The 15,167-nt window shown below is 38.4% G+C and overlaps 1 protein-coding gene across 15 annotated transcripts in view; it reads left to right on the top strand.

The window, feature by feature from the left end:
• Positions 1-15,167, top strand: part of LIN52 (lin-52 DREAM MuvB core complex component) — a 208,304-nt gene that overhangs the window by 13,621 nt on the left and 179,516 nt on the right. Inside the window, exon 6 of one of the 15 annotated variants that reach the window (XM_067028106.1) lies at positions 11,581-11,763. The exons of 10 other annotated variants lie outside the window; for them this stretch is intronic. In XM_067028106.1, coding sequence (XP_066884207.1) covers positions 11,581-11,588 — 8 coding nt within the window. In that variant the 3' untranslated portion in view covers positions 11,589-11,763. Of the gene's footprint in view, positions 1-878; positions 3,196-3,612; positions 3,838-10,514; positions 10,997-11,580; positions 11,764-15,167 lie in introns of those variants that run through there. 4 more of the 15 variants (XM_067028101.1, XM_059055924.2, XM_067028108.1 and 1 more) reach the window with 4 other exon arrangements.

Raw genomic sequence — 15,167 nt, 5'->3', positions numbered from 1 at the left:
TTAGTTGTGGCATGCGGGTTCTTCGTTGTGGCATACGGGATCTTTAGTTGCGGCATGCGAACTCCTAGTTGTGGCATTTGGGATCTAGTTCCCTGACCAGGGATTGAACCCAGGTCCCCTGCATTGGGAGTGGGGAATCTTAGCCACTGGACCACCAGGGAAGTCCCTGAAGTATAGTTGATTTACAATTTTGTATTAATTTCTGCTGTACAGCAAAGTGACTCAGTTATACATGTATATACATTCTTTTTTAAGTTCTTTTCCATTATGGTTTATCTCAGGAGATTTGATATAGCTCCCTGTGCTATACAGTAGGACCTTGTTTATCCATTCTAAATGTAGTAGTTTGCATTTACTAATCCCGAACTCCCAGTCCATCCCTCCCCAGATCCATGACTCTTAATGATGTCTTTGGAATGTGCTCTTGTTCTTACTTTTTTTTGAGTTTTGCATCTCAAAGCTCTGCTTCACTTGTGCATTATTCTCCTTGTTTGATCTAGCACTGGGGAAGGTGGCCAGTAGGAACTCCAGTTTATATGTCTTTAAATCTCGTAATCCCGGGACTTCCCTGGTGGCACAGTGGTTAAGAATCCACCTGCCAATGCAGGGGACACGGGTTCAATCCCTGGTCCAGGAAGATCCCACATGCCGTGGAGCAAAAAGGCCTATGCACCACAACTACTGAAGCCCGCGTGCCTAGAGCCCATGCTCCGCAACAAGAGAAGCTACCGCAATGAGAAGACTGTGCACTGCAACAAAGAGCAGACCCTGCTCGCCGCAACTAGAGAAAGCCCATGCACAGCAACAAAGACCCAATGCAGCCAAAAATAAATAAATAAAATAAATTAATTAAAAAAAAAAATCTCGTAATCCCAAAGGAAAGAACATCTTTTCTGAACATTCCAGAAGAAAGGTCCTGGGGAGGACTCTGACTGTTCCATCTTGGCTCACATATCTATCCTGGAACCAGTCCTTTGGCCAAGTAGCATAGAGCACCGAGATGGGCCAGGCCTGGGGCCTGGCTGCAGAGGCAGGTTGGAATGGTTAGTCTGACTCAAATCATGTGGAATGCAATAGGGGAAGACTGCTTCCCCAAAGGAAGGGTTATATAAGAGACCAAGAGCATAATCTGCTAGCATGAGTAATGCTTTTAAAGTTCTCATCTATTCCTGTCTGCTGTCCATTCTTTTAGTTTAAAATTATTTCTTTAGAAACTATATCTCTTTCCATACTGTATTCATTATAGAACTGGAAAAGGAATTGTAGAAAATTTTCACTTTGTAATTGAAAGAAATACTCAGCATAATTAGAGTGGTTAGAACTTTGTTCTCATTGGATAGGTACCTCCAGAGACCTTCATAAATGCACAATTTTGAGAGGCTACTATAGCTTATAACTTTCTTCAAAACTGCAAGTTTTGTACTGATTAGCACAATCCCAACAATAGTTTCAAAAATTGTTTCTCTTGTTTATAGAGCATATAGTGAATTTGTCCATATCATTGATTTTACTACCAAATTCAACATTTCACTTTAAAATTTAATTTAAAACTTCTAATTTTTGACTAATAGACAATACTTCCTTAGTCCTCTTTATGTTTTCTTTATTTCCATTACTGTCATTAGCAGTTGACATTCTTTTACCAAGAAAACATTTTTTAATCACTTCATGAATCAAGGAGCAGAGAACAAAAAACTGCTTTGAGGTATGGTTGCTAGGTGGTCTGCTAGGTTCACTCATTGTTACCTAACTCCTCTGTGTACTAGTCATTTATTTCTTGTGATTAACGTTTATGTCTTGGCAAAATTACTGATTACCATGTATGTCATGGACCTCAAGGGTTTATAATGAAAACCCTGTGATTATTAAATTCATGAATGTGAGGTTTGTACAGTATAGAACTTGATTCTGTTTCTAGCTCTGGATAATACATGCTGTAATGATCACAGCGATCAATCCTTTATCTCTCTGTGTCAATTTTTCTTATGAAATAAAGTTTTATGCTCATTATATCAAGAAGATGCTATATTACCAAATATGTTTATCAACAGTGTTGTCTCTAGTTGGTTGTAGATAAAATTACTATATTTCCTCTGATTAGTTTTTCTTTTTCTATTTCCCTACTGAGAAAGATAATGAAGTATTTTTTTCCCCACTTTTTATTATGGAAAATTTTAAACATATACCAAAGGAGAGAGAGTAGAATATTGACCTCATATACTTATGACTTGGCTTCAATGGTTAGCATATGGCCAATCTGTTTCACTTATACCAACCTACATAATTACTTAAAAGCAAATCTCAGACATCATATTGTCTCACTACCAAATAACTTCATATGTGAGTCCAAAAGACAAGGACTCTCTCTTTCTCTCTCCTTTTTTTTTCTTTTTAATATAACTGCAATTCCATTATTGTGCCTAAAAAATTTTAATATACTTAATATCATCAGATAGCCAATCAGGATTCAGATTTCCCTTGTTGACTCATAATTGTCTTTATATCATTGATTGGTTTGAATCAGGATTTAAATAAGGTACTGTATTTGATATGTTTCTTAAGTCTCTTTTAATCTGTCAGAGCTCCACCTCCCGTTTATTTTCCTTTGCCACTTATTATTATTCATTATTTGTTCTGTAGAATTTTCTACATTCTGGATTTTTTTTGCTTACATCCCTGTGGTAGTGCTTAATATGTCCATCTATCCCTTTTTATTTCCCAGTAACTAGATCTAGAAGCTCACAAAGATACAGGATTGATTTTTATTTTTATTTTCAATTTGGCAAGAGTATTTCATAAATGGTGTTGTATACATCCTATAGAAGGGTACATCGTGTCTGCTTGTCTCTCTTTGTGATGTTAAAATTAATTCATTGATAAAGGTATTGCTAGCCTCATCTATTATTCATTGTAAAATTCTTCATCAGCCTTACACCCAGAGTTTTACAGGCTTTGAAAACTGCCTCGATTCACTTTTTTAATTATAGGTTGCGAAATGATAATACACTAATTCTGTCATTCCTTCTTATTAGCTAGAATTTTTCTGTAAAGAACTTTATCTTATCGACTATGTATTATTTATTACCTTGAAAGCTGTTCTTACTGGATGAATGATTCTTTCTCTTTATCAGTTTTTAGAATAATGAGTTGGTTCTCTGAGCATAAATAAATCTGTTAATGTCTTCCCACAAAATCAAAAACTTGGTGTGGTTTGTTTCAGTTTTTAATCTACACAGTTAAAATCATTATTATTGTTAAGTATTTATATTTCTGAAATTTAAGGCTTTGAAGGTAGGGGTTTGAAGTCACCTAGCTTAGTCACCTTAAGCATGGAACCAAAATTCTGCCAGATGAGTTCCATGAGCACAGCTGAGAGTTTTCAAAATTATTTTCTAGTTCAAACTTCAACCTTCTTTCGACTTTTGTAGCAGTGCTTTGCTGCTGATTGTTATTTTTCCCAATCATAACAATTAGCTGACATACAGAAAATAGTTTTTAAATTTAGAATTGGAAAGAATCACATTGATACGGAGTGGACTTCTTGGATAGAAACTCTGTTTTATTGTGTATAGTGTATTTGCATAAAACAAGATCTTTTTTTTGTCCTTACAGATTATTCATCTACTCTAGGGGTTGACATTTACTTGACACCCTAATCTGGTGTTTCGATGTCTCAATCCTCTTTCCTGCATTAATTGAGAGGATGACATGGATGAAAAATAAGCAATAGGAACTGATGAATCCCCAAGGACCAGTGATCCTGTTTTCATGCAAATATCTGCACTGATAAAGATGATGGAAAGAAAAAAATGCAAAAAATATTTGTTCTCAAAACAAGATTGTTTGTCACTTCCCTGGAGCATTGTTAAATGTTAGTATAGAGATAATGTGAACCTTCTAGGGCTGATAGTAACTAGATTGTGTCTTTTGGAAGATGAACCCAGCTCTTTGATTTGGTACATTTTTATGTCTCAGACAACTCTTTTGGTGTACAGATTTTGGAATGCAGTAATGTTTTGTATAGGTATATATAGCTTTTCATGATTGGGGCCCTCTGACTTGATTTGGGCAGTTAATTTATGTGAAATTCCCATGAAAAATATAGAAATATAAAAAACTGCCTTACCATGTAAAGAATTCCATTTTTGTTACTTCCATCTGAGTTCAGTGTCCTTCCTGTTTACTGAAACTATTGTAGTCACCTTCTAACTGCCCTCCCTACCTTTCAAGTACCTCATATCAGTCCATCTTTTTTACCACTAACAGGTTAATTTTTCCAAAGTACCATTTGCTTCTGTTTGTCCTTTGTTCCTAAGTCATTAGTAGTACTTCATTACCCATATGATAAAATTCAGATTCCTTAGCATGGCATTCAGAATCCTTTTAACTCTGGACTGAGCCTAATGTCTAGCCTTCTTACTTCTCCTCTACCAAAACACCATGCATTGTCCTCATTTGAAATATTCTTCCTGGAACACTCCCCCATCTTCTTAATTCTGTTCATGCTATTCCTTTTTCTCAGAAAACCCTCCCTGACCTATTTCTAATATTAGGACTTTTATTTGTCCTTCATTATTCAGCCAGAATCTACCTCTTTTATCAGCCTTTCCTTTTTATACCCGATCTGGAAAGTGAAATCGCTTTCTTGGCCTCCCAAATTGCTCCTAGAGCAGTTCGTTTGTTTCATTTTATCATTCTGGGAGATTTTTGGTATGTGTCTTATCTCTTGGATTAATTGTAACTCTTTAAGGTAAGAATCATATTTTGGGCCTGTCTATGTAGCCCACAGAGTACCTGGCATATGGTAAACGTGCAATGTATATTTGCTGATTGAATGCACGATCAACTGCTTGATGCCTTTAGATGAAATGACAGATTTTTTTAAAATTTATTTTATTATGTATATTTTTATTTTTGGCTGCATTGGGTCTTCATTGCTGCGCGTGGGTTTTTTCTAGTTGCTGCTGTGAGCAGGGGCTACTCTTCGTTGTGGTGCGTGGGCTTCTCATTGCAGTGGCATCTCTTGTTGCGGAGCAGGGGCTCTAGGCGCACGGGCTTCAGTAGCTGTGGAGCATGTGCTCAGTAGTTGTGGCTTGCGGGCTCTAGAGCGCAGGATCAGTAGTCGTGGCACATGGGCTTAGTTGCTCCATGACATGTGAGATCTTCCCGGACCAGGGATCAAACTTGTGTCCCCTGCATTGGCAGGCGGATTCTTAACCACTGGGCCACCAGGGAAGTCCTGAAATGACAGATTTTTAAAGTGAAATCCACTGACTTAAAACTGAAAAAGTGGAAGCTTCTAGAAATTGTGCTTTTTCTGGATAGTCTGTGTTTTAGTGAGAAGTAACATTTGAAGTTCTCATAATGTCTGGAATTTTTCTCTTTTGACAGTGGATGATCAACAACCCATAGTAGAGATAGTGTGAAGCTTGTTGGTAGTGGTTTGGTTTTATCTTCTACCTGACCCCTACTCCATTGCTATTATGATCTGGGCATGATCCTGATTTAGTCATGTTAAGTTGCAACAGAATGTACCTTGTTTTATTCCTAAGACCCATTGAACCCAGTAAATCCTACTGAATACTGATTCTCAACAGTTTTTGTCCTTTTTTAAAAAAGGTTTCCCCCATCTTTGAAAGCTACAAACCTTTTAGTAGTTATGCAGATGACCTACTTACTGGCTATATTCAATATATTTTTAAATTGAATGTGATGATTGGGAAAGCAGAGCGTGCCATTTGAAACTAGGGCTAAAGCTTGGGTTTCTGATGCATTTCTTCTTTTTCCTTTTTTTTATAATAGCTTTACTGGTATGTAATTCACATGCCCTGCAATTCATTTATTTATAGTGTGCAATTCAATTATTTTTAGTATATTCAGAGTTGTGCAGCCATCACCACAATCAATTTAATTTAATTTAATTTAATTTAATTTTAATTTTTTTAAATTTATTTACTTTATTTATTTATTTATTTGTGGTACGCGGGCCTCTCACTGTTGTGGCCTCTCCCGTTACGGAGCACAGGCTCTGGACGTGCAGGCTCAGCGGCCATGGCTCACGGTCCCAGCCTCTTCGAGGCATGTGGGATCTTCCCGGACCGGGGCACGAACCCATGTCCCCTGCATCGGCAGGCAGATTTTCAACCACTGCGCCACCAGGGAAGCCCCCACAATCAATTTTAGAACATATTCGTCACCCCTCAAAGAAACTCTGTACCCATTAGCAGTCACTCCTCATTTTCCCCCAAACTCTATAGGCCTAGGCCACCACGGTATTGCTTTCTGTCTCTATGAATTTCTAGTGTGGACATTTCATATAAATGGAATCATATAATATATGGTCTTTTGTGACTGGTTTCTTTCACTTAACATAGTGTTTTCATTGTTCATCTCTGTTGTAACGTATCAATACTTCATTTCTTTTTTAGGATTGAATAATATTCTGCTGTATAGATATATTTATCTACCAGTTATTCACATTATGTTTATCCACTAGTTGGTGGACATTTGGGTTATTTCCTCTATTCAGCTAGTGTGGATAATGCTGCTATGAACATTCATCTACAGGTATTTATGTGGACATATGTTTTCATTCTCTTTAGCTTATATAACTAGGAGTGGTATTTCTGGGTCATATGGTAACTCTACATCTAACCTTTGGAGGAACTGTCAGACTATTTTCAATACTGACTCTGCACCATTTAGCATTCCCACCAGCAGTGTATGAAGGTTCCAGTTTCTGAACACCTTGCCAATACTTATTATTTGTTTTTTTAAAAATTATTACATAATCCATCCTAGTGGATATATTATGAGAAGTGATACCTCATTGTGGTTTGGATTTGCATTTGCCTAATAAGTAGTGATATTGAGCATGTTTTCATGTGCTTATTGGTTGTTGTATATCTTCTTTAGAAAACGGTATTCAGATCGTTTGCCCATTTTAAAATTGGATTATTTGTATCTTTATTATTGAGTTGTATGAGTTCTTTTTTCTGTGGTACGTGGGCCTCTCACTGTTGTGGACTCTCCTGTTGCGGAGCACAGGCTCTGGACGCGCAGGCCCAGCGGCCATGGCTCACCGGCCCAGCCACTCCATGGCATGTAGGATCCTCCCGGACAGGGGCACAAACCCGCGTCCCCTGCATCAGCAGGCGGACTCTCAACCACTGCGCCACCAGGGAAGCCCTTCTTACTTTCTTGATGGTATTCTTTGGGACACAAAAGTTTAATTTTGATGAAGTCCAATTTATCAATTATTTCTTTTGTTGGTTACATTTTGATGTCGTACCTAATATACTATTTCCTAATTTAAGGTTCTAAAGATTTATGCCTGTGCTTTCTTCTAAGAGTTTTATTCTTAGCTCTTATAGTTAGGTATTTGATCCATTTTAGGTTAATTTTTTATATATATTGTGAAGTAGGGATCCCAATTCATTCTTCTGAGTGTGGATATCCAGTTGTTTCAGCACCATTTGTTAAAAAGACTATTCCCTTCCCATTGAATTGTCTTGGCGTTTTTGTTAAAAATCGATTGACCATAAACATGAGGGTTTATTTCTGGATTCTCAGTTCTATTCTATTTACCTATATTTCTATCCTTATGCCAGTCCCTCACTATCTTGATGACTGTTACTTTGTAATAAGTTTTGAAATTGGGATGTGTGAATTTTCCAACTTTGTTCTTCTTTTTCAAGATTTGTTTTTGGCTATTCTGGGTCCCATGAATTTCCATAGGAATTTTAACTTGTCAGTTGTTGCAAAGAGCTCAGCTGGGATTTTGGTAAGGATTGCATTGAATCTGTAGATCAGTTTGGGGAGTATTGCCATCTTAATGAAATTAAGGTGATTCATGAATGTGGTATGCCTTTCTGTTTATTCAGGTCTCCTTTAATTTCTTTGAACAATGTTGTTTTGTAGTTTTCAAAGTATAAGTTTTACACTTAATTTGTTAAAATTTATTCCTAAGTATTTTAAATTTTTGATGCTATTATAAATGGAATTGTTTTCTTAATTTCATTTTCAGTTTGCTCATTGCTACTGTAGAGAAATGCAATTAATTAATTTTTTTTTTTTTTTTTTTTTTTTTTTTTTTTCGGTACACGGGCCTCTCACTGTTGTGGCCTCTCCTGTTGCGGAGCACAGGCTCCGGATGCACAGGCTCAGTGGCCATGGCTCACGGACCCAGCCGCTCTGCGGCATGTGGGATCTTCCCGGACCAGGGCACGAACCCGTGTCCACTGTTTTGTGTATTGATCTTATATCCTGCAACTTTACTGAACTAATTTATTCTAATTGTGTTTTAGTAGATTACTTAAGATTTTCTCTATACAGAATTATGTCATATGCAAATAGAGGTATTTTACTTCTTCATTTCCAATCATCCAGCCATTCCTTCCTTCCTTCCTTCCTCCCTCCCTCCCTCCCTCCCTTCTTTCTTTCTTTTCTCTTTTCCTTTTCTTTTTTTTTTTAATTTTTGCCTAATTGCCCTGGCTAGAAATTCCAGTACAGTGTTGAATAGAAGTGGCAAGAGTGGACATTCTTGTCTTCCTCCTGATCTTAGGGAGAAAGCATTAAGTCTGATATTAGGTTTTTTGTACATGCCTTTTGTCAGTTTGAGGATGTTATCCTTTTTTTTTTTGGCTGCACTGCAAGGCTTGTGGGATCTTAGTTCCCTGACCAGGGATTGAACCCGTGCCATTGAAGTGAAAGCGTGGAGTCCTAACCACTGGACTGCCAAAGAATTCCCTGAGGATGTTATGTTTTATTCTTAATTTGTTGAGTGTTTTTATCATGAAGACGTTGAATCTGATGTATTTGTTGTTGATAACACTTCACCATATACCATATAATAAAAATCTCAATTTGATTTATACTCATTTACTTGTACTGGTTTGAAATTACCTTGTACTATAAAGAAAAGATTGGTAAAAAGTTATTAAGTAGGGGGCTTCCCTGGTGGCACAGTGGTTGAGAGTCTGTCTGCCGATGCAGGGGACACGGGTTCGTGCCCCGGTCCAGGAAGATCCCACATGCCGCGGAGTGGCTGGGTCCATGAGCCATGGCCACTGAGCCTGCACGTCTGGAGCCCGTGCTCCGCAACGGGAGAGGCCACAACAGTGAGAGGACCGTGTACTGCAAAAAAAAAAAAAAAGTTATTAAGTAAATAAGATCACACTGAGTATATTACTGTCTAAAAAAGCTTTGAGAAATTTAGCTTATTTTGATATAAGTAGTTGCTTCTGCTAGTTTATCATTTAGTCCTGTATGTTCATTTAGCTGTTTCGGTAGGACTGTTATTTGGCTAAATTTAATCACTTACCAGTTTTTAAAAAGCAACATCTTATTGTAAAAAGGGTTGAGACTTCCCCATTAAAACTTGGTATGTCATCCCAGTAGTCTACACTGATGAAGTTGTCTGCACCAGAAATTATTTGGTACAACTTCCTTCCTTCTTTCCTCTCTTCCTCTTTTCTCTTCTTTTCTGTCTTTTTTATTTATTTTTTGTCCCTGTGGTGGGGCATGCAGGATCCTAGTTCCCCAACCAGGGATGGAACCCGCACTCCCTGCAGTGGAAGTTCATAGCCCTAGGCACTGGACCACCAGGGAATTCCCTGGTACAACTTTCTTTGGTGGTGGTACCAAAGAAAAACTTCTGCTTCCAAGCTAGGCTATGGTAAAGTAGACTTCTCCACCCTTTAGGTATGTGGTTTTTGAAAAAGTGACCATTTGTAGTAGTTAGAAATTGTTTCCCATCTAGATAAAATTCTAAAGAACAGTTAGCTCTTTTAATTTCTTATTTTAATCTGTGAAGGAGGGCAGGGAGAGAATAACTGGGACTCTTACACCCTGGATAATCTTCTTTGTGGCCTGACATCAGACTTCTTTGACTGGCTTACTTTACAAAGCCTGTACCTCTATCTATAATAGTTAAAAGTTGAATTAACTGTACTTGATTGATTAAGGAGAAAAATGATTTTTCACTAGACTTTAACCTCTAGATGGCAGTATGAGTCTTACTGTACTTCTGGCTTTTCCTCTACCCATATCTCTTGAACTGGGTTTCTGATTTAGGTACAAATTCTTATGTCTTTACCGGACTACTTGCCTAACTTTGTTGATGCCTTACTTGATTTTTAGCTTTTTATTTTTCCTTTTCATCTCTTCACATTAAAAAAAATTCCCTTCTTAAGCAGTGTGTATTTTTGATGCTCAGTTTCCCTGTTGTCAGAAATAACATTTTGCTTTTGATGAAGGAGATGGGTAGAAAAAACGAAAAATGTGGTGGTTTAATTCAACAGCTTCCATACCTGGGTATAAGACCCTCAGAATGGGTTCAGCTGTCTCATCTCAGTTTATCTTGTTCTGTCCTTTGACTCTCCTGGTTATCAAGTGGTATCAGACGATGCCTTATGAAATTAAAATAGGAATGTTAGCTAAAATTGATGAAATAAGCTTAGATTTTTTTTTTAAGCTTAGATTTTCAAGAAGAATTTAATTGTTTTAAAATAAAGCTTTCAGGGACTTCCCTGGTGGTGCAGTGGTTGAGAATCCACCTGCCAGTGCAGGGGACACTGGTTCGAAGCCTAGTCCGGGAAGGTCCCACATGCCGCGGAACAACTAAGCCCGTGCGCCACAACTACTGAGCCTGAGCTCTGGAGCCCGCAAGCCACAACTACTGAAGCCCGCACGCCTAGAGCCCGTGCTCCACAACAAGAGAAGCCACTGCAGTGAGAAGCCCGCGCACTGCAGCGAAGAGTGGCCCCCGCTCACCGCAACTAGAGAAAGCCTGTGTGCAGCAACGAAGACCCAGTGCAGCCAAAAATAAATAAATAAGTTTATTTTAAAAAATAAAGCTTTCAAATACTTAGCCATTTTGAGTGATGAGATAATAGCAAAAGAAGGAAGTGTTCAATTCAGCAACTGTTTGAGTGCCTACTTCCTACAAGGTTCTGTTGGGGATATGAAGATGAATAAGACATAATTACCCCTTGTGCAGATTAAAGTCTAGTAGGAAAGGGAGATAAGACAATTAAGTAAATGATTCTTTTTTGTTTTGTTTTGTTTTTTGTTTTTTTTGTGGTACGAGGGCCTCTCACTGTTGTGGCCTCTCCCGTTGCGTAGCACAGGCTCTGGACACGCAGGTGGACGCGCAGGCTCAGCGGCCATGGCTCACAGGACCAGCCGCTCCGCGGCATGTGGGATCTTCCCGGACCGGGGCACGAACCCGTGTCCCCTGCATCGGCAGGCAGACTCTCAATCACTGCGCCACCAGGGAAGCCCCTAAGTAAATGATTCTTACTGGAAGGTAGAGGAGATAAGCTCCATAGAGTACTAAGAACTTTTGGGATAGGGGAGAAGAGGCAATTACATTAGATTGCTACAGGAATGGCAGATAAGTTTTATTTTGTATGTCAACATAGATTGATTAGTAAGAATTTCCTAGGGCTGCTGAATTGAGAATTTTGAGGAATCTTGATTCAGATAAGTCAATTAGTGTTGTCTGCTGTGGACCAGGGAAAGGGGTGTGGTAGTATTTGCTATTTCTGGATCACTGAAAATACACCTTAAACAACACAGGTTTTTGATGGATGGAAATGGGAAGGGACCATATTCCAGGTGGAATGAACATTTGGAGCAAGCAGAGTTTGAAAGAACAGCTACACTTAAGGAACAGTATGAGTGATTTAATCTGGTCTTTAAGGAGCCCAGTTTATATTAAGGGTCATAAGGAATAAGAGTAGGGAGATGGGGGCTGGACTGAGGAGGGCCTTGAACTCTTGGGGGTGAAGAATTAGACGTAGGTAATGGGGAGCATGTGAAATAGTCTTTAAAAAGTATTTTAATGACTATAACATTAACTATATTTTCATTATAGGTGGTTTGTAGAGATACTTTATTTACTAAAAGACACTTTACCACAAATCTGTTTATTAAGATAAAAAAGAAAGTAGAAATGACCTTAGCCTTACAAGTAAGAGATAACCACTGTTAACATTTGATGTGTTTCCTGGCCCTCCCTTTTCTCTTTATGTAGGGATGTGTGTGTTTACATTTTTTCTTGTTCCCATATGTATACACAGACACGCTTTTTAACATAACCGAGGCTATAGTGTATGTATATAGTTTTTGCCTATGCTTTTTTTCCCATTCATTCTATCTTAAGTATTTTTCTGTGTCATTAAAAATTCAAGGGGCTTCTCTGGTGGCACAGTGGTTAAGAATCCGCCTGCCAATGCAGGGGACATGGATTCGAGCCCTGGTCTGGGAAGATCCCACATGCCACGGAGCAACTAAGCCCGTGCACCACAACTACTGAGCCTGCGCTCTAGAGCCCGCGAGCCACAACTACTGAAGCCCGCGTGCCACAACTACTGAAGCCCACGCGCCACAACTACTGAAGCCCGCGTGCCTAGAGCCTGTGCTCCGCAACAAGAGAAGCCACTGCAGTGAGAAGCCCGTGCACCGCAACGAAGAGTAGACCGTGCTCGCCGCAACTAGAGAAAGCCCGTGTGCAGCAACGAAGACTCAATGCAGCCAAAAATAAAATAAATAAAATAAAAATAAATTTAAAAAAAAATTCTACCACTGAAGATTTCTGAGTAGGGAAGTCACACACCTTTAAGAGGCATCATGCATAGGACAGAATGTAATGGTAGAGACAGGAGGCTGTAAGCTAGCAAGGACTGTGAGTCCAGCAAGAAGAATTGAGGGCTTGAATGAATGGTGGCAGTGATAATGGAAAGAAGCATACCAACAGTAGATATTTCAGGTATATCATTTTCAGGACTAGGTAGGTTAACTGTCTGGATGAATCCTAGGGGGTAAACTGTAATTAGAGTTTACCATGATGTTTTGAGCCTGCTTAATGACAGGGAAGTCAGAAAGAGGAGAGAGATTTGGTTAAACCATAAAAATCACCTAATTCTTTTACATGTCCCTTAGTAGGCAGGCATCTGAATTGTTTTAGAAATAAGTAAAAGCCATTTGTATAGGATGGTGTTATTGATAGGATGAAAACAATGCTTTTGTCTAGTTTAGTCACATCACCTAGGTAACATGTAATGTTTTAGATAGTTATGTGTTTTCTCAGGGAAATGAATGTGTGAAATAGGATATTCATAACTTCAGAAATGGATTTTTGGGGTTCCTATAAGCTTTGGCAGATCATTAAGCCTCTCAGTTGAATAAATTATGTTCGCATAGTTTTCTTCCACAGTAGTTCTTTTTCATTCAGTTAGCTACCTATAGCTATTCAGGAAATTGTTATGGCCTTTGTATATGGTAGATATCCAAATCTTTGTTAACTAGAAAAAAATTTCAGTAGTTTACATTTGAATAACTGTAATTGGCCAAAAATATTTGATGTTGATGCATCTATTAATTAACAGCAACATTTGGATTATATCAGCACCAGGATTAAGTCTTCCTGTGAGTGAAGACTGAATTTTACATGTAGTTGGAGATTAGTGGGATCTCTAATTGAGAAGGAAGTATACTGCCAAATTGTCTTCCAGAAAGGCACTTCCTACCCCTGCCTCCTTGCTAACACCAAGTATTATAATTTTTTTAAGTCATTGCCAACTTGATAGACAGAGTATTAATATCTTGTTTTTATGTTCATTTCTTCATTTGTAAAGATGAACTTTTTTCATGTTTCTTGATCATCTCTGTTAACAAGGACTGGAAATTGAAGAAAATATAATTTAAATTATTTTAACCTGAAAAATAAAGCCAGCAAACTTGATTCAAAAGCACCGTATAGGGCTTCCCTGGTGGCCCAGTGGTTGAGAGTCCACCTGCCAATGAAGGGGACACGGGTTCGTGCCCCGGTCCAGGAAGATCCCACATGCCACAGAGTGGCTGGACCTGTGAGCCATGGCCGCTGAGCCTGCGCGTCCGGAGCCTGTGCTCCGCAGCGGGAGAGGCCACGGCAGTGAGAGGCCCACGTACCACAAAAAAAAAAAAAGCACCGTATGGGCAGTGTTTGTTTTTGTTTTTCTTTACTCAGGTTTTTAATTGTAAAATACGATAGGTGTACTGAGAAGTGCACAGAACAAAACTGTCAATGTAACAAATAAAAAGAGAATACTTACATAACCACTACTCAAATCTGAAAGTATTGATACTTGTCAGCATCTCAAAATCCCCCCATATCATTTTCTCATCACAAGCTCCTTCCCTCTTCCCAGTTAAACACCATCCTCATTTCTCAACAATCATTTCCTTTAACCTGCATGCATCCCTAACAAAAGAGTTTAGTTTTGTCAACATCTAACTTTATGTAGAAGATCACAGTATATGAAGTCTTTTCTATCTTATTTCTTTCACTCAACATTGGTTTAAAAAATTCATCCACATTGCTGCCTGTAGATCTAGTTCATTCAGTTTTCTTGCTTGTTAGTTTTCCCACTGTACGAATACACATAATTATTTCCAAAGTAGTTGTGTCGATTTATACTCCAGTATAAGCAGGGTAGAAAATTCCCATAGTACTCCAGGTCTACAATACCTGATACTACCAGACTTTATGTATCTGTCAATCTGATTGGCATGTAGTTTCATTGGTTTTCTCTTATTTTCTCTTTTCTCTTATTACTTAATGAAGTCGTACACTTCTCTGTGTTTACTGGCTGTTTGGATTTCCTTTTTTATGAGGTTTACATCAACTATTGTTATTTTTTATTCTTATTTTAAAATTTTTATTTATTTATTTTTGGCCGTGTTGGGTCTTTGTTGCTGCGTACAGGCTTTCTCTAGTTGTGGCGAGGGGGGCTACTCTTCTTTGTGGTGGCTTCTCTTGTTGTGGAGCACAGGATCTAGGCACGCGGGCTTCAGTAGTTGTGGCACATGGGCTCAGTAGTTGTGGCTCGCAGGCTCTAGAGCACAGGCTTCGTAGTTGTGTAGTTGTGGTGTTGTAATCTGCATTTCTCAAGTACCAGTTGTTTTCTTTGTTTTATGCATTACTATAGCATCTCACCATAGTCATTAGCATGGCATCCTATTTAGGTAGTAAGTAATACAGTATAAAATCTAGAAATCCCACTTTGAAGGGATTAGGGGTATCCCTTATAATTAGAAATTGTCAATTTAGTCTTAAGTATTTTGTTTTTAAAAATGTATTACGATAATGGGGAAAAAACATGCCATTATTTCTCATTTTTCCC

Source organism: Kogia breviceps, chromosome 3 (genome assembly GCF_026419965.1).
Source record: "Kogia breviceps isolate mKogBre1 chromosome 3, mKogBre1 haplotype 1, whole genome shotgun sequence".
In the NCBI taxonomy this organism is placed as follows: domain Eukaryota; kingdom Metazoa; phylum Chordata; class Mammalia; order Artiodactyla; family Physeteridae; genus Kogia; species Kogia breviceps.
The sequence above is the reverse complement of the archived record's forward strand: the minus strand, read 5'-3'. Positions and strand labels throughout refer to the sequence as shown.